This window comes from Pezoporus flaviventris, unplaced genomic scaffold (genome assembly GCF_033815535.1).
Source record: "Pezoporus flaviventris isolate CSIRO_AGI_PZ_B2104156 unplaced genomic scaffold, CSIRO_AGI_Pfla_v1 ptg000031l, whole genome shotgun sequence".
Classification (NCBI taxonomy): Eukaryota; Metazoa; Chordata; class Aves; order Psittaciformes; family Psittacidae; genus Pezoporus; species Pezoporus flaviventris.
Window position 1 is genome coordinate 7,385,800 of NW_026892579.1, and position 22,244 is coordinate 7,408,043.

General features: G+C 40.2%; 1 protein-coding gene across 2 annotated transcripts in view; it reads left to right on the forward strand.

The window, feature by feature from the left end:
• The first annotated feature begins 7,739 nt into the window (after positions 1-7,739).
• SLC22A16 (solute carrier family 22 member 16) overlaps positions 7,740-22,244 on the forward strand; it is a 31,746-nt gene continuing 17,241 nt past the window's right edge. Inside the window, exon 1 of one of the 2 annotated variants that reach the window (XM_061460101.1) lies at positions 7,740-7,877. In XM_061460101.1, coding sequence (XP_061316085.1) covers positions 7,828-7,877 — 50 coding nt within the window. In that variant the 5' untranslated portion in view covers positions 7,740-7,827. Of the gene's footprint in view, positions 7,878-12,421; positions 12,460-22,244 lie in introns of those variants that run through there. The other variant, XM_061460103.1, reaches the window with a different exon arrangement.

The window sequence follows — 22,244 nt, forward strand, 5'->3', positions numbered from 1 at the left end:
GGATTTCACCTGGCTCAGCTCTGCAGTAATCTTTAAAACTGTAAAATGTTTACATAGCCAACGTCAGCCTGAGATTGGACTTCCTGAGGGAGGCATGCTTGCATGTGTCTTTGAAGACTCAGCTTAACAAGCCTCTTTTGTTTTGGCTCTTCATAGCCTAAATAGAATCAGTCCAGTGAATGCTAACTCACCTGTGGAGTTTGGTATCCCTAACCGGTACACAGAATGCAAATGATTCTATAACTGTGTGTAGCAATAGCTTTTGAAGCTGTTGGCAAAGCAGTCTAAAATTTTTGCCTTCAAATTGGAATTCTTTATGGGAATATCTGGCACTACCTGGCTGCATATCCATGCCTAATCCCCGTCTGATTTTTGCTGAAATAGGCACAAAATATACCTCTCCTTTTTAGTGCATTTCTTGTGAGGAATAGTTTTTTTCTCAAAAATTTCAGTTACGCTTCATTGCTTTTCATGCTATGTTAAAGTCATCTTACATTAGGAAATAAGTAGCTCCTGCTGACGTATGTAATGTGATTTCTGCTTGTCTGCTTTATTAGCCAGGGTGCTATTTTGCAGTACACAGTACACACAGTATGTATTCCAGATCCCTGAGGCATTTGTTCTTGGCACCCTTTCTCCTTTGAAATCTGTGCTGCCACTTCCTCATTGCTGAGACCACCAACAGACAGGATCTGGGAGTCCAAAATGCAGTGGTTTAAGACACTACTGGCACTCAGGTCCATCCCATGTTTCTTCTAACAGGGCCAAATAATATGAAATCTGTAGCTCAGTCAGCCTATTTCATAGACCATATATTTGCTGAGGCATGAAGCAGAGGTCCATGGAGCAGACAGCTGGTACTGGTATCATCTCTAGTCACTTCATCTAAATCTGTCACATCTCTCGACTCTGTCCTTGGTTATCCATGCTAAATAGCTTAAGCTAACATGATATGTTGCTGGGTTTTTCTCTGCACTGTTAGACTCTGTCCTTGGTTATCCATGCTAAATAGCTTAAGCTAACATGATATGTTGCTGGGTTTTTCTCTGCACTGTTAGACTCTGTCCTTGGTTATCCATGCTAAATAGCTTAAGCTAACATGATATGTTGCTGGGTTTTTCTCTGCACTGTTAGACTCTGTCCTTGGTTATCCATGCTAAATAGCTTAAGCTAACATGATATGTTGCTGAGTTTTTTTCTGCACTGTTAAGAAACCATAATGTTTGTGATTTCCCAAAGAGCCCCCAGTTGTCAGAAACAGCTCCATATATCGGCATGGAAGAAGTGTGAGGAATTCAGTAATTACTGGCACGGCTTACCTTATCAACTGCAACAAAAAAAAGTCTCATCAATTTCCTCTCCGCATACATTTAGAAACTAGAAGGCACTATTTGCATGCCTGATCACTTACATAACAAAGGATATAGAATTTCTACTTCACTTATTATCTAATTTTATAAATATCTGTCTATATTAGAATATCCCTGTCAGAGATTATCTGTCTATCTATCTATCTATGGAGAAATACATCCATTTAATGATGATGCTTGGAAAATTTCAAGGCGTGGAAAATTTCATCAGTTCCTTTGACTGATGGTTCCAATAGTTATTTACACTATCTGATATTGGCATGGATCTTGTTTCTCATTTCAACGAATCTGGCTTTAACCCTCAGCTTCTGGTTTATGTTATCTCTGTCTCTGCTTAATGTATAGGACCACTTGGTAATTATATTCTTTTTTCTTTTTCAGGTTCAAACACAGCATAAATTCTAGTCACTTCTTAATTTTACTTCTAAAAAGATTACAAAATAGAACTGTGAGCTCCCTTCCCCTTCTTCAAAACATGTTTTTATCAACATCTTTTATTGGTATGCAGAAAACAGCAAATCATAACCACTACAAAATGCAGGATATTCTATATGAAGCATATTCTAAAGATGCCTTCTCTGTTCCCCAGTTAAGTACAGACTGGCAGAGAACAATTTTGTAACCCTGCTAAAGGTGCTGCTGCAGTCACAGGATCATGGAATCATAGAATAGTTAAGGTTGGAAAGGACCTTAAGATCATCAAGTTCCAACCCCCCTGCCATGGGCAGGGACACCTCACACTAAACCGTATCACCCAAGGCTCTGTCCAACCTGGAATTGAACACTGCCAGGGATGGAGCATTCACAGCTTCCCTGGGCAACCCATTCCAGTGCCTCACCACCCTTACAGTAAAGAACTTCCTCCTTATATCCAATCTAAACTTCCCCTGTTTAAGTTTTAACCCGTTACCCCTTGTCCTGTCACTACATGCCCTAATGAAGAGTCTCTCTCCAGCATCCCTATAGGCCCCCTTCAGATACCGGAAGGCTGCTATGAGGTCTCCACGCAGCCTTCTCTTCTCCAGGCTGAACAGCCCCAGCCTTCCCGGCCTCTCTTCATACAGGAGGTGCTCCAGTCCCCTGATCATCCTCGTGGCCCTCCTCTGGACTTGTTCTAAAAGTTCCATGTCCTTTTTGTGTTGAGGACACCAGAACTGCACACAATACTCCAGGTGAGGTCTCACGAAAGGAGAGTAGAGGGGCAGTCATACATACTGCTGTTTTAGGAGGGCTCTGGGAAGTTTTTAAGGTCATGTTGTCACCCTTCTGGTCACGCTAATGGTGAGAAAGTTGTAACGAAAACCTTGGAGCAGACAGAGCTAGAGAGAATATTGCCCAGACTTTGCTACTATATCCCTAGGTGTGCTTTCTGATGCTGTGCCTTAGCTAATACGTGATCACTGATCCTACAGGAAAGGGGGAAGCATACTAAAATAATAATAAGTAGAACAAATCCAAAGGTGGGCTTTTGAGTGTACCACGTTATGTTTAATTAGAGTTTTCCCTTTGGAATTTCTCTTTAGATTAAACTTTTGCTTAAAGTATTTTTAAGATGTCTATTGTATTTCTCTGACTTTTATAAGGCACCCCTGAAGAACTCTATTGTAAAGACAGCATAAGAGTTTAGCTTCTGCTTTCCCTAGAAGGCAAAGTCTATTTGTACAGCCTGTAGCTGTAGTCCAAAATGGAAACCATTTTCAGATAAATTCTCATTGCCAAATTCCTTTCAGACTAGTGGGCCTCTGTTACCCCAAAGAGTTTATACGGAGTAATGACTTGTAAAGCTCCCATTGTTTTCCTGCACATTCAACTTGCTTTTCTGAATTTCTGAATACTTTTTAGATTATTCAAGAAGGGTGTTTATTCATATTGGACCAGTAAAGAAAGTTTCCATTATGAAGTACTCTGTTCACATGCATTCACCATCTGTATGGCTGGAATAACTCCAGACAAAAGGATACTGTGGAGGACGAGCTCTTGAAAACGTGAAACTGAAGTAGCCCCCACTGAAGTATCATGGTTGGATGCACCCTTGCAAATGTCTGTAGTACAACTAGGAGACACTCTCTAGGATTCCAAAATCCTGTCTGGGCCTTTATTGCACTGAATATAAATCCTGAGTGATGTCTCTAGAGGAGTCTCTTGTGATTATTCCAGAGTCCCATCCAGGAGACAGTGGAAGAAAAAATATAGCCAAAGCCATAGCAAATTACTTTGGACTGCTACAACTGCCTTTGCCTGCCTGGCCTCTGGTTTGAGTAGCAGCAGGCAGGAAAAGGTGTATTGAGCCTATTTGTCATGTAGCAGCTGCTGAAAAACCACTCTCCCACTAGACAGAGATTATGGCTCTGGCTCTAGTTCTTTAAGGTTGATGAGAAAATGCTTGGAGTGTCACAAGGAAACAGCAAATTGCAGGCTTCCTTCCTCATAGTTCAGGAGAATCACAGAAGTTTTTGCATAGCTGTGCGCATATGCTTTATCTGCTCTATCAACCAACTTGCTGCACTACTAACCATGTTTTTAAGTCTGTTAAGTGTATAATGATACACAAGCGGTTGCAGTCTAATTGCAGAACCCCAAAACCACTGAAGTCAAACTCATATAATGCTTTACTTTACCTCCCAGAAGACAACAACTCTGCATTACTTCACTACTTTTAATGAAGACAAAATTTCTGTGAGCTTTTTTCAACACCAGCAATTCAATGACTGGCAGACATTTATGCAAGTAAGACTCGTTTGGGGCTTACTCTCTAGAAGATTACATTGTGTTTTCATTGATAAATGCATTTGCAATGGTCCTGCAGGTTTTCCCTGGAAGAGAAGATAAATGGGTAACTTCACGACAGGAGGTGAGAGAATGTTACATTCAAGCTATGCTGTGATTGATTTCAGGGAGTTTTTTTCACTAGTGTGATAAAAGCAGACATTGGAGATCACTAAGGGATGGACTCCACCCACATGCTGGACTCGAGTGCTTGTGGCAGTAGTAAGATGATTTGTGTTTCTTGTTCGGCACAGCTGCACTCCCTGCACTCCCTGTAAATACTGCTCCTCATCTGTGGGTTACAAGCCTTGTCAAAGGGAGTGAGGAAACAGATGGGTCAGAAACTATCTCCATTTATGAAGAGTCCATGGAAAACTGTTGGCAACACTACCAATTATCTGCCATCCACATCATTTCGGTGTTTAAGGTTCAGCTGTAATTTGAAGCTTAGTGTTCATGTATGAATGTATCAGAGCCATGTCACAGGCATGTTCCTCATATACCTCTCATATTTTGGCGATACTACAATCTGACTTAAAAAAATGGGAGACCAGAAATAGCCCTTGCTAGTAGATGTCGGATTTTCCCTAGTGGGAATGACAAACTGAAGGAGATTATTTTGTAAACTGTGTCTTCTCCCATTACAAGTTAAGATCACTTTTTCCTCAAGGATTGTGCAATATTAAGTGGCTCAGTTGAAAAACAGCCTTCTTCTGAGTACCAGAAATTAGGTTAAACCTGTAACTGAAGGCTTCCTTGTGATGCGCCATTACATATTCCCCTTGCAGGATTAAAAGACCAACATTTGAAACCTCTGGAATGCCTTGAAGAGTGTTGTCTGTTGTGGACACCCTCAATCTTTCCATCCCAGTGGTTTGCAAAGACATTATAGGGAAGAGATCATAACCTCCTTTCAGTTCCTTCTGCTAATAAAAGCCCTAAAATTCTGGAGTAAGTAGAGCTTGGGTGTAGACAGTCTTGGCATGTTTTAGTTATAGGTATCTTTCACTTCTTTAGATGTTCCCTGTATTTTCTGTAGCATAGGGTTTATCACACAGCACAATCCTTTTGAAAGAGCCACGTGTAGTCTATGTGAACTGTACTATGACTATTTCTAGGTGACTCTGGTGAAAAACAGCTTAGTGAAGAGGGACTAAAAGCACAGTTACTGCTTCATGTAGCACTGGTGTAACAGGATAGGAGGAGGGCAGGCTTAAAGCATGTTGAGCATCTTTTCAGGCTTGAAAGGAACCAGGCAAATTTGTGACCACCACATGTTTAAGAGAGCAGACATTGCAGACATTACATTAATAACCTTTACAAATGGAGGCATGTGGAAGTTTGTTATTAACTTTAATAGGAGTGAGTACAAATTTCCTTTTTTTACTCTGATATGGGCACTAAAGTCATAATATTATCAAAGGCAAGCATACAGAGAAGTTTGTGCAAGGATGCCTGTGAGAGATTCCACAGAGAGAAAATTATTTATGGATCATTTTAGGTATATATATATATATATATATATATATATATATAAAAGGCGCTGAAAGGGATTTATCTGTTTCTTTCCTGCTTGACTTTTACACCAAAAATAGATATTCCCTGTACCATAATGCTGTTGAAAACTGATGAATTTACTTGCTGTAAGAGACAAGACACTAAAACCAGGCACATGAGTAGCAATGCAGTATTTAGCTGGAATGTTTACTATTCATTGGTGTTTGTTTTTGCAAATAGCTATTTAACTAGTGTGGCTCTTTGGAGAAAGAAAGACTTTGTTAAAGTACCAGTGCTGCGCTCAAGCACATACCATTTCAAACCTGGAAAACATTCTCCAGAAAAAACCCAGGGTGATTAAATTTAATGCTATATTTATAAGCTAAACCCCAAGCAATTAAAAAAATCTTACTGAAAGCAAACAAATCTGCCTTTAGACTTACTAGTTTATACATTCTAAGAAAGTAACTGCGACAAACTCCCTAAGAAAGTAGCTGCAACAAACTCTGTGTCAAAACTCTTCAGATGCACAAATGTGTATGGGGAGCATTGTCAAAAGCAGCATTGCCTTCAAAGCTCTTGGGTGAGGTGAGGGGCCTAACAATACAGTAGCTGTGAGAAGCAATCCTCTGCTGACCTTATTATTCAGATTCCGAGTTGTGTAACGTGATGTTTGCTCATTTTGCTGGTCTGGTCAGGAGTCACTCGGAGCCAAGGAGCCTGAGGAACATCTGCTTTTTCCAGGTCTACATTGGAACACATTGTCACCCTGAAGCCCCAACATCTGCTCTGTGCAGAGGAACAGTTGTGGTGCTTGCTTGGTGCCAGAGGCTCTTAAAGGCACATTTCCTTGTGAAACGGTGGAGCCTGACAGCCTATGAGGTAGCAGAAGTTTTTGGGTCAGATTTTGGAAAAGGAAGGTTGACTTCCAGTGATTTAACAGGGGGTTTACTTCTCAATTTTTTCTGCGCTTCCTAAAAATGAAGTATGAATATAATAAGATTGAATTGACTTGGCTTTTTTGTTTCTATTGGTTTCAGGGGGTGGTTTTTTGTCTTGTGGTTTTGTTTGTTTGATTTGTTTTTTTCCCCTGTGTTTTTCAATAGGGCATCCCAGAAGGAGCTCATGCAATCTGCTGGAAATGCGTCTCATCACAGAATCATTAAATTGCTTAGGTTGGAAGGAGGCTTTGGACAGCCTCTGATCCATCTCCTCAATCAGAGCAGGGACAACTTTGAACTTTGAGGGAAATCAGATGCTGCAGAGAAGAAACCCCTTAAACATGAGAGCTGCAGCTCCACCCGTTTTTTTCTATATCTTGCCTAATTCTCAGAGCCCAGAGTGACTGGGCTGCTCGAGCCTAGCTGCTCCAACAAAACCCGCTAAATAAATACAACAATCTCCCATTGTAACTCGCTTTCCTCATCCTTAAGTTCAAATTTATTATCTGGGTAAGACAGAAAAGTAAACCCCAAAATAATTAAGGCTTTGTGACAAATCGGAGTACTAATGGCAGTCATACAGATACGGGACAGATTACGTATTTTACCCTTATTAAACGATATTATTTTACATTGTGTACTATAACTTTGGAAAAACAAACATAATATATTCGAATAACAGAGCAGATTATAAGGCTACTAAAAATAACGAACAGCGCGGTAATGTCCTGAGGAGAAAATCGTTTATACCTTCCTCTGATTGAAAACACCCATGTGAAATACGCAAGAGCCTAAGTACATTAGATTATACACGATTGCCACAGGAAGATGTAAGCATACAATTGCCTCCTTTAATGTTCATTTTAGTGCGGAAAACAGAGATGCCTCTCGGCGGCGTGGGCAGAGACCCACCTTTTAGAAGGAGCTGCCCGAGGCACTCGGCCTGGGAGAGGGATCGAGCCACTCGCTCAGGAGCGAGAGCTCCGAAAAGGGACAATAGTTTGGGGCCGCCGGCTGCTGACCGGCTCCGTGCGGGTGACGGTTGGCAGCGGGGCGGCGACCGTTATGCCCGCCCCCCGTCCCGCCCGCTGAGGCGGAGGGGCCGCGCACACCGCCCTTGCCGCGGGGCTGCGGGCGGGGCGCTGGACCCCGCCGGGGCACCGCACGGGACGGGACGGGGCAGGAAAGAAGGTGCCCGTCTCCGCACGGCCGGGACAGCGACAAGGAGGCTCCTGGGTTGCTGCCGTCCCGCCATGGCTCTCGGCTTCGAGCTGCTCTTCGACTCCCTGGGACACTTCGGCAGGTACCGGCGCAGCCCCGTCCCGTCCCGAGTGGGGACCGCAGCGGTGGGCTGCGTCCTGTGCCCCGCGCACACGGGCACCGTCACACCCGCAGTCACGCATCCGCACTTAGGGGCTGACGGACAGCCGCGCGACAGGGTAGCAAGCTACCCTCGGGACTCACAGGGACAGGGGGCAGGCGCAGGAACACGTTATCGTCTGTCGCGGAGTGTACTGCAGGGGCAGGCACAAGCACCGGCGCACACACGGAGGGGCTGACACATGCATTACACACGTGCACATACACTGCACACACACAGAGGAGCTGACACATGCACTACACACATATTAGCATACACACACACACACACACAGAAACTGACACACACGCTGCAGCCCGGTGTATAAAGTCACACTCTAGAGCTAGGCATTGGTGCATCTATTCGCAGCGCTCTACACATCACCCATATATAGTCTTTTATGCGTGTGTTGTGAACCATGCATATGCTCACATAAGCTATGCAGGCACGTATATACATGCCACTTTCACATATGCATGCATACACTAGCAGTCACACTAGGCTCACACACGTATAGGCATTCATACACACTATTTATGCAGTCACACATTCGTGTACATGCACTCTTAGACAATGTTCACATGATTCTTGTACATGTCGGCATGCAGCCCCACACACAGAGTCCCAGGCCTGAAACAGCCTGAGCTCTTCAGGGGTGACAGGAGGTACAAGCAGTATGTATAGGGGTATTGTGCAACACACAGGTGGGCTGTTTCTGCACAGAGGAATGGGGTAGATAGTGTGTTTTTATTGTTGTCTTGTATGTCATACATGGATATGTAATATATGTATGCATATTTATCAGCAGGGGATTATCTATATGGTAAATGGTGGGTTGCATAGTGACAAGGTTTCTTCAATGTGGTTTGTGGCTCTGATGTGTGTGTATGCAGGCCTGGGCTAGTTAGATGGGATACACTGATGGGTGCGTGTATGCTTCTGTAGATGTGGATGCAGGGCTGGTGTATGAGACTCTTCTTATAGCAAGTAATGGAGAGGAAATGTTTCATGAGGAAATGAAATTTTAGATGTGAGCTTAAGAGGCACATATCTTCACAGTGGGTTCTGTCCTGTACTTTCATGATATGCTGGTCAGCATGGATCTTGCAGCCACAAACTCCTCAGAGCAGATGTCTGGAACAGACCAGTGTGTCACAATTTGGCTACAAGCTCAAGCAATTGAATTGCAATGTTGCACTTTCTAGCTCAGTCACCAATGGGCTAGCCTAACCCACAATGTTGATCTCCTGTCTATGAGGGTAGGAGCAGTGTTTTGAACAAGTAGTGTGAGCTCCTTTTTAATGGTAGAAGTGCATACCTGAGCTTTACATCAGAAGTGGCTCTTCAGTATCATGTGCAAGCAGTAGTGGTGGGTATCAATAACCTGTGCAGATACCTAGAATGGAAAGACTTGTTTCTTTGCTTAACGGGGACCTATGCTTAAATTACATGTTTGGCTAAGTTGTGATTTACAGGCCTATCTGAACAGTATCTCATTCATTATCAGTTCTGGATCAGCAACAAAACTTTGTTCTGTGCAAACTAGGAGAGAAATCCTAGCAATCAGTTTATTTCACTGTTGCTGTCGTTATTCTGTCTTGTGTGGTCTGTGGAAAGCAGGCATTTGACTCTGAATACTGAAATAACTACTTAAGTAGTTTTCCTACTTAGGAACATTTATTTATGCTTCAGATAAAGTTTTCACAACTACTTCTTGCAACTAAAGGGAGAACAATTCTGCAGTGATAACCTCACATCTAGGGGCCAGAATATTTGAGATGCAGTTCAGTAGGGTTTGCATAGGCATCTTAGACTCATGGCTGTTTGAGATTTCAGAGATCATGTCCTTGGAGTAAGTATAATTGTAGCTTATGGTAATGCACCTATTCAAACAAACACAAAAAACTCCTTCTAATCCCTCAGTACTGCTAGGCAAATGGTAAGTTGCTCTAACTATGACTCTGAAGTTAGTACTGATTATTTGGTATTTATGCATCATCATGACTGACAGATAACTGATCACTTCTTCAGTTTAATCATTTCTTATAAGGCCTGTATAAGCTATGCATATAGATTCTGTAGATCTGCCACAGTCAAAGTCTGAGCAATCCCAGCATGAGTGTTAGTATTTTGAGGCTGTTTTTATTTTCTGAAAACCTGACAGATGCAGTGAAGATTTGCCAGCTGTTTATCTATATGAATACATACACGGTGAGAGTATGTTTGCTTTATATATATGTAATGTATATAATATATAGTTATAGAAACATTATTTTCATACACATACGTAAAACTTCCACTGTAAGACTGTGAATTTTGCAGAATTAACATTCATATGGATTCTGACAATATTTTGCTTTCCAGTTGACTCTCCTTCAAGTGTCAGTGATGCTATAGTTCTTTCAGGGGTCTTTAGACTGGGCTCTTTCATGAACAACCATGAAAACGTAATGGCTTCTGTATCCTTTGCCATTAAAGGAAAACTTTATGCCTGTCTTTGAATTTGGACATGGGTAGCATCTGTGGCCTGAAAATTCAAGGTTTTTTTAAACCTTGTTCTTGAGTCTGTCTCTGGAGCATGAGATCACTGCTCGCTATTGCAGAGGTGAATGAAAAAAATAGTCCTGACTGCCTCAAATGGCCTCATCTCTAATGTGCTGTCAGGCCTTACAGTGCCCAGTTTGCCTGTATGGAACTGCACCCTTCTCCCATGCCCAACTATGCCTATGGGCTTTGCCTTTCTGCCCCCTGCCCCTTCCCCTTTCCCTTTCTGCCCACCCACTTCAACTGCAAACACCCGCACGGGGCCTGTCAGATAAAGAGGATATAGTCAGGCAGTTGCCATCATTGGCAGGCCCCCGTGCTTTGAAAGAGGTAACATGACTAACGGGCATAAGGTTGGCAGCAGAACATGTGCATAGTTGTGAGGTGTGCCTTGGAGTCTGGCTAGCTCACACTGCCCATCCATCTAGTTCCCAGGTAAGCTAAAGGACTTATAATAACTTTAGTGACTTTAAACTGCCATTAGGACACAGAACTTACTTATCTGCTTGCTGGTGAGAAACAGTCTATGTATATTGCAGCTCTGATCTACACCATGACAGAGTGCTGAACGGAGACATGATCTAATCAGGAATAGCTGTCTAGAGAGAAATCTGGTAAGGTGCCTCCTATTGTAAGTGTGGGTAAGAGTAAGGATTTGGTTTCCCAGCTGGAGTGTCTGGTAGCTATGAGATGCCGCTTACATTATATGTAGAGTTTTCCCTGTCATTTACAGTTTTCAAGACTTGGCTTATACTTTAGCTAAAAGCAGGTGGTGAAAATTGTCAGGGAGAGAGAAAGATTGAGTGTCATTGACACTATTTCTGGGATTTGTGATAAAGTATTTCTAGAATCTTTTAAAGGATTGCCTTTTATCTTAAAATATTCTGCCTTTTACAAAGCTGAGTAAGTTATCCAGATTTCCAAATGCTGGTATTATAATGTATTTTACTAGTAGTTAGACTATCTAATAAATTAGCAATAACTGCTCTTTACTGAAATGTTTGTGTATTTATTCACTTCTTGATATCTTTACGTTGTTGTCTTATATGAACTTGTTGCCTGGTCAGTGGAGTTCCTACAATTTGGACTTTAGAAGCAACCAATACAAGGATTAGCAAGGGCTGCTACTTCAGATACATCTCACCTGTTGCAGCCAAACGTGGAGCTTAGTAGAGAGTAATAAAATTACCGACGCTTTCAACATTTTTGTTAATTTCCCCAAAACTTTTGTAGTGTTCATAAATAGACCAGAGATTATGCTTAGTTTGTGAAGAAATAAAGGCTTGACTTTTGTATAGAGAGATTCTTGCAATGGACTTCTACAACGCAGGCCCTACTGGTCAGTGCCATAGTAGCCACATTAGAACACTTAGTGTTAATGCCATTTCTCTTCTCCCTCCTTTGCAGCGTTCTTGGTTCACTTTTAAAGTCCTACACCAAATGGTGTACCTTCTTTTCACATCTCAGAACTTCTGCAGCCTCCTATTTTCATGCTGATGCCCTTACCCTTCTTGTTTCATAGCTCACAGCCCATGTGATCAGATTGCATCTTCTGCAAATTGTGGTGCGTACATGCTACTTCCAGGAATCCTTGGGTTTTTATCAAATAACAAAGAATCCCAAGTATCTCAAAGATCATGTTCACCACTTCTTTTCACACACACACACACACACACACACACACACACACACAAAAGAAAATAAGAATACTTTCAAGCAATTATTTTTCGAACTGAAATATTTTACAGATGTCTTGAAAGCTTCTTCCCCAAGAAAAGTAAATATTTCAATTGGAGAAGTGTACTTGCTGGACATGCAAAGAAATTGGTTTTTCTTTTCCAAGTTAGCATGGAGAAATGGACAGTCATATTCAGCATTTGAACAGATGATTAGCTTTAACTTAGAAAATGGAAGCATTACCAGCTTTTTCTGGAATGGGGCTTTGAGTAACTTGGTCTAGTGGAAAGTGTCCCTGCCTATGGTAGGTGATCTCCTAGGGTTCCCTTTGAACTCTAACAGTTCTGTGATATACTGGCTATTCTATACAGTGGAAAAGTTCATCGCAACATATCTGTCATTCACTTTTCAAAATGTGCAAGTGGACAGCTGTTTGTGTTTACTGGAATGTACCAGACAGAAGAATCGCAAATCAAAGTCCTCCTTTGGCTCCTAGTCAGGGGTGGTGTTTGATAGAAATGTTTGATAAGTGTTCTTCAGCTTTATAGCTATGCTGTATTATAAAAGCTGAGTCAGTCTGTGCTCATCTCAGATGTTCATAGGATAAAATAAGTGGACCTGACTGCATTTCTTTTTTCTTCCTTTTTTTCTTGGGGGTGGTGGTGATGTCTGAATATTTTGCAAAGAGTACTTGATCCTGTTTCTGAATGGTATCATAACCTTGGAGAAGCAAGACAAGCCATGCGTTTTCACAGGGCAGACTCTAAAGCTTAAACAAAGATCTTATTATCTGTGCCCGACCAGACAAAAGTAGAAATACACTCAAGTCTCATAATCAGTTGGATACTGGTAAGTGCTCCTGGATAATGGTGACAACACACTTTCAGTGTGGCCTGCAAATGGTACTAATAGTACTTGCTGGGATCCAGGTTGTACTGGAAGCAGTCTAATGCAGGATCTGCATAGACAAAAGCGTACAGCAGCAGAATGTGGTGACAATATCACCCTGCCTATTTCTGGATTGAAAAAATAGATTATAACAGTAGAAGTAGATTAAAAAGTAGAACACAATAACAGAAAAATAACCACATAAAACCAGGATGAAATTACACTTGTACTATCCATTACCCCTTTAAGGTTAAAACCTGCAATACAAGCCACAGTTAAGGCTAGTAAATCAATTACGATTTGTAAAACAGCTGCTGAGATTCAGACTGCACCTCTGAAATGTTGGCAGCTCCCCAGGGTGGCTTCTACATAAAGTTGTAGCATGGATATAGTTATGGTAGCATGAGGCAATTATCACAGGCATCAAGGAGCTAATGATCAGCTGTCCCATCCCAAAATATTATGGTATGAATGAAAATGAAATATATAAGGCACTGCACAGTGTGTTCCCTGTAATACAATGCCTGGGACTGAGATACTACTCTTACGAAAGTTTCTGTCAATAGTTTTCTCACAGTAGTCATGATTTTCAGTACTAAGATATCTCAAAGTTGGAAGGAAAAGGTTGTATTAAAGGGCTTACTCATGGAAAATTTGACCAGTTTATTGCAGGAAGTGAAATGATACAAGTAGAAAACAATGTTAAATTTAGAGAGTTTTTCTAAGGCCCCAGAAGCCTTCAGCACATGCTACGAAAATTGCTGTGCTACCATTTTGCTATACACAACAAGAATGGAACTTAGATGCATACGCAGCTGACATTTTATTTAAGGTAGCTTGAGGCATGAAGCTGTAGCAGCTGAGGGAGAAGATGAGATTCTCAACTTCTCAGAAATATGGAAAAAATAGAAAGACGGAAAAAATAGCAAGACAGAAAAAATACCAACCGAAGTAGCTATGTCTCAGTTGCAAGGCCAAGACTGTCAGACATCAGAGAAACTGCTGTGTATGCAACAATACTACTGTTACAATGCTTGCTATGTTGTTAGCCTTCCATTAATACTTGCTGTCAGTTCCTTGAAAATAGGTAATTCCAGGAAAGACTGATTTTGTTGAACTGTTGAATGGAGAGCATTCAGATCAGAGAAATAAGAGATCAAGCCTGTTCTGGAAACATGAAATACCAAAGGTATGGAAAGTGAGGGAATAAAACCTTAAACTTTCTGAGAAAGAAAAAGGAAGATTAATGCAATCATTTAGAACTTAAAAAGTAGGCAGAAATAATTTTTTTTAGCCCTTAAATTGCAGGCATAGATCTTTGTGTCCTTGGTGAAAAGTTGGAAAATATTACTAATAATACTCGTTTAGCCCTTGTTCTGTAAATAAACATTACCGTATCTATGATACAATATTTAATTTGGTGGATGTCTGCCTAGTGCTAGAGAGCAAGTCAAATACAAAAGGTGAAAAATGAGCAATACTAGGTAAGAACTATCCAAAAGCATTCTCTGACATGAAGCCATTGCATATATGGTGAGATTACACTGATGAGACCACATTTAAGTTAAGTGATTTATATTAATGTCTCATATTCCAGAACAAGTTCTTGTTTGGATTTTTCTTTTTCTTTTTTGTATTTTTTTTTTTTTTTTAGTCTTTGTAACTGGTGTAGGTCAGCAGAGCTGGGAAATACCATAAGCTTGTTACAGCTCCAGCCTTCAGAGAGAGATAGTACGTATTAGTTCCAGGGTCAGAGCAACTGGGACCTCATCTCACTTATGTTTGTATTTTAGGCTCCTCAGATAAGTGCCATTGTTTGTAGATCAGAGTAGTCAAGCTCAGTTCTGTCTCACTTATCCATTGAGACTAGAGGGAGAAGCTGGTACAAAACCAGATATAAGTAGAAGGATCCTGGTAGGTCTGAGCAGAATCCAGCTTCTTTACTGGATTCTTGTGGAGAATGGGACCTGTATATTGCTTGTAATACTTGTATATTGCTATAATAACTATAATAATATACTATGCAATAGTAAGGCTTAATTGCTATTTTCTTCAGTATGGACAATTTTCACCAGGTTATTCAATCATTGGTATTCAATCCATGGTATTCAATCCATGTATTTGTACCTTCAGCTATACCAAGTTCAGGGTTTTGCAACAGAAATATGTAACTAGAATAACAAATAAGTAAGAACACAATTCATATGAAAAGCAGTTAGTTTTATTTCAGGATTATAGATAGAAAAAATCAGATAAAAGAATTAAGATAAAAAATGTAAATTTACATAGTTTCAACAAAGTTAATGCAATCTGTCATCAAGGTAAGCAGCAGAAAACGTCAGATTTCCTAAATGGGAAAAGGAGAATGAAATATAACTGTTTATAATGAAGTACTGCCTATGTCTGTAACTGCGTGGAATCTCAATAAAAGCATTTAAATTCTGCTAGACACTTCACAGATTATGATGTGAAATGATTTGCTTACATAAGCTGATGGAAACACTACAGTGTGGAAGTGAATTAAATAACTGATTTGTATTTGTTCTCTATAAAAAGGCTGACCCAAAGAAAACAGTGTTACCAAAGATTTGAGTTTTCCCTGTGAGAAATTACGCTAGTAATAGCATGCAGAGAGAGTATATGCTAATTTTCCAGATGTTAGATGCTTATAGAGCCTGAAGTGTTACTACTGTTCAAGTGTAACCATCACAGAATCACAGAATAGTTAGGGTTGGAAAGGACTTTAAGATCATCAAGTTTCACCCCCGCTGCCATGGGCAGGGACACCTCACACTAATTCCAAAACAAACCTAAATAGCTTAAAAACTGCTCGATCATGTTCTTTTCTAATTAATTTACCTTGTATGTGCCCTTGACACACGTAAAGCAGAAAAGACAAGTGAAAAACTAGAACGAAGTAGACTGACTGCAGCTCTGCCATCGGAAGGTGTTGGAATTGCTGTTGAAATCACAGTCCATTCCTGCTTGCCAGCCTTGTTCCCACTGTGATTGCTGCTCCAGTGGTAACTGCTGTAGACCCATTTGGAGCCATGATCTCAAGTTCAAGGCCTGCTTTACGGGTACCTCTGTGGGTGCAAATTTACCAGAATTACAAAAATTTGTTTCATACTGATTTTGATAATCAGGAAGAAGGCTGACCAGAAGAGGGTTAGAAGTTAATGTGCACCACTTCATGTCTGACCAGTGTTTTTGGTGATAGTTTTAAATGCCCATTTCTTATTTCCCTTTTATTCCTTTATTTCTACTAGTTGTAATATAGATACTATAAATTCATGAAGGAGTAAAATTGCAGTTTCTCCTGACAGCAAGCAAGATGTCAGGATTTTTTTCTTGCTGCCCTTTAAGGGCATCTTTAATGGCAGCTGCCCTTTCTGCAGTCCATGGCTGTCCATAGATGAAAGCTATGGTACTAAACTGTTGAAACCCAGCAGTATATATCAACTGGATTATTTTAGTCACAAGTGATGACAGAAAGCTAATGTGCCTGACTAAACAGCCACAGAACTGTTCCCTTAATTGCCAAAAAAAAAGGTACTTTAAAAGTATGGCTTTTAATTCTGTAGCACTAATTCTTGATTTTTACGCTAATGTGACCTGCTTATCGCAAATGTGCAGTAGTGAGCAGCCGATGTATTTTTCTTCTTGACTCTGGTGAATAACTATTTGGCTTGTGTTAATCAGAGTGAAACATACATAAATTCAATGGGATAGAAGTGTTACAATTCTTCAGAGAAGCAGGTTTAAACGATAGTAAGAGTGATTTGGTAAATATCTGCTGTTTGATGACTGCATGTTGATACATACATACATTATCACCAGTGATGATACATAATTCCTGGGGCCTTTCTGATCCCTACATGTTTTCTTATTCCTATTGCACCTGTGCTGTTGGTATGCCCAACACAACATCTTCTGCCTCTGAAAGCAAATTCTGGAAATAGCTGAGACCAAGCCTTACTGGTAGTTTTAACTACCCTTAGGGGGGAAAAATGTTTAATCTTGACACTAGAAGTCAAACAAGGCAATGTCTGTTGTATATTTAAAGCTGCTTCCAAATCTGCACCGTAACAAAAATACAGCTCCTGAGACTCATTCAACTCCTTTCCTCTTGAAAACTGAACGTTAAAGTGCATCATAGCTTTTTGGTTTAGAGTGGAAAGAATGCTGAATGGCTTTTCTCACATTAAAAAATAAAAAAAAAAAAGAACAAACCAGGATGGGCTACAGAGGTGAAAGTGGTTACTGAAAACAAGTTCTTTCAGAAATAGTAAGTATCTGGAAGTTTCTTTCCACTGAAGCCATCCTGGTGAGTGTACACTGCACAACAAAAACATACTGTGTTTTCTGAGTAAGCAGTTTGCTAAGAAAGTTGTTTAAAAGACAAACAACAGTAAAATAGTTCTTGTAAAGTCTGTGGAATTGTACTAATCTTTTGCTAATCTCAGAACAGCCTTGTGAGTCTTTCCTACACTAAAAGGACTTTTAAATTTTTATATTAGCTTTTGATGAATATGTAGTAATTCCCTCTCTCCTCTCTTTGACGGACAGACAAGGAAACATGTATTATCAGAAACATCTTCTATTTAACATTAGTGTCCAACAGTAAGTTTTGTCCCTGCAGTAAGTGACAATGGTAGAAGTAGTCTGAGGCTGGGGTTTTATTCTCTAATGCATATGCAGCAATGTCCAATTCAGGTATTTTTGCATGAGAGATATACCACCTTTTAAATACACTTCTGCAGATCATTTGCATGGATGCAGTATAAATTGGATCAAGCAACTAATGTGGCTTGGTTTATTTTTTTTAGTCATCATCTATTTTGACTTTTTTATTTTTCCAAGTTAGATCAGTTTCCCAGAGAAAATTCACAGCTGGTCCACATAAAAAAGTACCACTGCAACTGAGGATAGAGTGCACTGTGTGTCAGGGGATGCATGAACAGCAGGAAAGGAGAAGGGAGGAAATACCTTACAGTGACAGGATCACAGAGATGTTGTGTCATGAGACTACAGACAGAGTACCACTGGTCTGAGATCTGGTTAATTATCTTTATGGAATAATACTTCTTCAATTCAACATTGACATTATCATATTACCTGTTGCTTTTCTTACTGGTGAGATCTTAAAACTTGTGAGGAAAAGTTAGAAAATGTAAAGTCTTGTTTACTATAAGCTGTAAACTGAAAAAAGAATAATGGGGAGGAAATTTCTCAGAAATATTTAAGAAAGACTGGAACATTTTCATGTTGTGTCTTGCTCAAGCTTTTGTGAAGACAGTTTTATGCTCATTTGACTTCTGGCATTCATTAGGAGTCTCTATACTAGAGCAGTAACTTACAAAGTCTTCTTGACTTCTATATTTGACACTCTTGGCAAGAGTGACGAAATGTGCTTGCCAAATAATTATCTCCCATGGCAAGTCACTGAAGAGATGGAAAAACACTGGGAGAGATTATCATACCTTTTAGGATAATCATGTTTACAGATCTTAAAGAATGCGAAAAGCATGTTTATTTTAAAAGAAAAAAAAGTCTGTAAAATAGGTCATTGAAAACTACTGTTTGCAGCAATATGTGTTATGTAATCCAGTGGGTGCACGTGAAAATAACTGGTTTATAAATCACCCTTGCCAAAACCTGCCCTTTTTGAGATCAGCTCAGGACAACAGATCACAGACTTGTCTTTCTTTTGGTGAATTTAGAGAGCATTTATTGCTGCTGCAATGGTATTTTTGTGCAATTCTGATGCATGACCAGCAATATTTTTTTTTTTCAGGGAAATATAACTTTAGAATGGAGTTTGGTGAGCTTACTAAAAGGTTTCTATTACATGTTTGCCTGTAATAGAGAGATTAAAGCTTAGTAATCAAGGAGTTACTTATCAGTCCAGTGTTCTTAAGAATTCAGGAAAAGAGTTAATAATTTACAGTAGGTATCAAGGATAGCATAAACTTTAACCTGTGCCTCAGGGTCAGCGAAGTGTATGACCTGTATACGTTCTGCTGAGACCTCCTGACACAGCAAAGCCTTGCCAGGGGTTGTTCCTGGTTCCCCAGGCAGGTGGGCGGCGCTCCCCCAGCATCAAGTTCTCCCACAAGGAAGAGAAGCTGCGACTCTAGGGTTTTAAGATTAGAGAAGAACATTGAAATGGTCACAGACAAGAGGGCTGAGAAAAAAAAATCACGCACCCAAAGGTGCAAAAGAGGGGTCCCAAATTAGCAGTAGAAGAGGCAATAGCTTTATGTTCCTCTGTGTTCAGCACTGTCTGCTGCCTCAAACCCTGTTCTAGAAACCTGAGATCTACCATGTCTACCACGGGGCCGGGCCTGTGTCTCTGCTGTTCCTTTTCAATCTTCAGCTGTTCTGGAAAGCAAAGTTCAATGGATCTATAGTATTCTTCCATCCCACATATCAACCTCCCCACATACTTTTCATGCTTTCTTTATGTTTGCACTAATGGCCAAATTAATTCCTTTTTGGTAACTGTGCAAGCTAACAAATTTTCTGACCTCTGTCCAACAGGTCTTTCTAGAAAAGCTCTTCCCACCCAGAGGAGAGTCTCCGCTGCTCGTAATGTTGGGCTTTTCAATCTAGCACCTAGTGGGGATGACTACATGACTACTGCAGCTGGCAATGGATTTTGTCTTCAGAGCAAAAGAGGGCTTTCAGAATACTTTGTGTGTGTTTTTTACATATATATACGTGTGTGTATATATATATATATATGTATGTATGTATACAGAGAGTCTTAGCCCAGCCCAACATGGAATTTTACTGGAGAGACCAGTACTTAGGTTTTACAAGCAGGGGAGAAGCCCATAGTGAGGTGGCAGCCCACTTGTGTAGTTTGGGATGCCTCCAGCCACTGCTGCTGCCGAATATATTTCTAGCTTCATATCAGGCCTCATTCTCTCCTGTTCCTTCTCCCCATGCCTACTCCTTGGCTTGAGCATGTAGAGGTTAAAAACTGCACTTCAATCAACCTTGCAACATTCTGCAGCAACATGGCCATTTTGTTGTAAAAAACATGTTTTCCTGTTCTTAAATGAATTCATAGGCAGCATAAATTGCATCTATTAATGTGTATCTGGCATTCTGTTTGACTTTTTCTGTTTGCTTAGCACAGGTGCTGCAAATTAGGTAAGAAAAATAACTGCAGAGTGGATTTCTTCATTGGAGATAAATAAGGAGAAGTAAAATGGAAGAATGGTTTTACGAAAATCAGTTATATCATGTTCTAAGTTAAACCCTTGAAAGATGAATGAAATACGGCATGACATGAATTTTTTTTTAAATAAATCCTTTATTGCTTTTTATAGGGGTGGAAACTGTGCTATATGACAAAAAGAAAAAATGAGGAAAGGGTAAGGGACCATAATGTATATAGTTTTAGTAAGTAGAGGGGGATAACTGATAAATCTGTAAAGAAATTATAAAAAACAGGGAAGATTTATCTAAGGTTGCATATGGATGTTTTATAAGCTGCTAATAATCTCACACTGGAAAAAGAGACATCAAGATTAGATTTAATGAGAAACTTTCCAACAAAAAGATTTGACAGTGGAGTAGTCTGTCACAATGGTTATTAAAGTATGATCACAAGCATCGTTCAGGAAGAGATAAGATGAAAATCTCAAGGGAGCAGTTAAGCTTAGCTAGACCTGATTCAAATCAGAGCCCTGGTGATGCTCTTGGGTTTTGGGTTTTAAAAATTAGTGTGGTGCATTGGTTCATGACATCTTCACAGTCTGTATCCTTAGAAGTTGTTATCTTCTCTGAAGCCTCTCCAACAAGAAAGGTCATAAATATAATTGTCCTGCTCACTGGGTGGAAGAGAAATTATATTTCTTCATATTTCTTGTACTGCAAGAGCTAATTAGGAAACTTGAGAAGACCCTGTGGGAGTCTGAAATTATTTCATTCTTCCTCTGTCTGGGAAATACCAACTGGAGACTGCAGTTTCCTGATGCGTAATGACAGATGCTGCAAATGCTGGGGATCCTGGCACCAGGCATACCACTTTTTATTAGCTAGTAGATGTAACTGCACAAGCTCTAGGGATTTAATTTGCTACTTGCTAGTGGTCTTCCAGTCCTGATTTCAGTCATTCTGCATACTGCAACAACAGCCAAAGTTGTTGATTTTTGGTCTTGCATTGCGATTTTTAAAATGTGTTTGTGACTTTTGATGGGAACAGTTAAAATGAAACTAGAGAAGAATAACTAAAAACTGTTGTTGACCATATTTATCTGCATTAATAGGGCAACAGAGGTTACATTTCAGATAACCTTTTTTTGTGGTCCAAGATAGCCTCAAAGCCTTTCAGAACTGTTTTAGCCTTGCTTTGATTTATGGCTAGCTACTTAATGCTTAAGAAGCTGTTCTCTTGAGAGGGAATTGATAGGCTTAAGGGATGCTGTGGGCATGTTTAGCTTCTCTTTACAGTATCTCTCATAAGGTTTGTTGGGAAAAAGCAGCACAGCACCTCTGCGAGATTGCCTTGGAGTGTCATCAAGACGGAAGTGGAGCCAGATTTTAGGCTGCCATGATGGGTTTAGCAATTCAACCCTTTCTTCAGACTGCTGTGGATAAGTTAATAGAGCTGTTGTCAAGAGAAAGGGGGCCAAAAAACACTGCACCTGAAGAGTAACAATGCTATTGGAAAGACAGGATGGGCAACTGGGTTTACATTTACCAAGGAAAGAAAGAGGAATCATGAGATAAAAGACAAAGGAGAATGAGGATGGTGAATGGAGTTATGTTACATGAGAGAACTGTTTAATTGCAGAAATTAATTGGACATTCAGACAATGTATTCAGCAAATTCTATTTAAATACTTTGATTATGGATAGTTTAGAAATTAATTGGAAATTGTGCTGATAGATGATTTAAAAGTCCTAGGCTAGATAGTGCTGCGATCTTAATTATGGGAATTCAAAGGTACATTTTGGAGATTGTTTTGAATAGGAGCAATCTAGAGGTCACGTTTGTTATGGGGACTGGCATTGCTCTGACTTTTCCCGTAAGATATTTCAAGGCAATTATTTTTTAGGCACCGTTTCCTTGAACTTCAGCAGAGATAGCCTCTGATAATTTCAAAAAAAAGCTGCTTTTCTTTTCATATGATCAAGGCCCACCATGTACTGCAGTAAGGATGTACATGTAGAAGCTCACTGAAT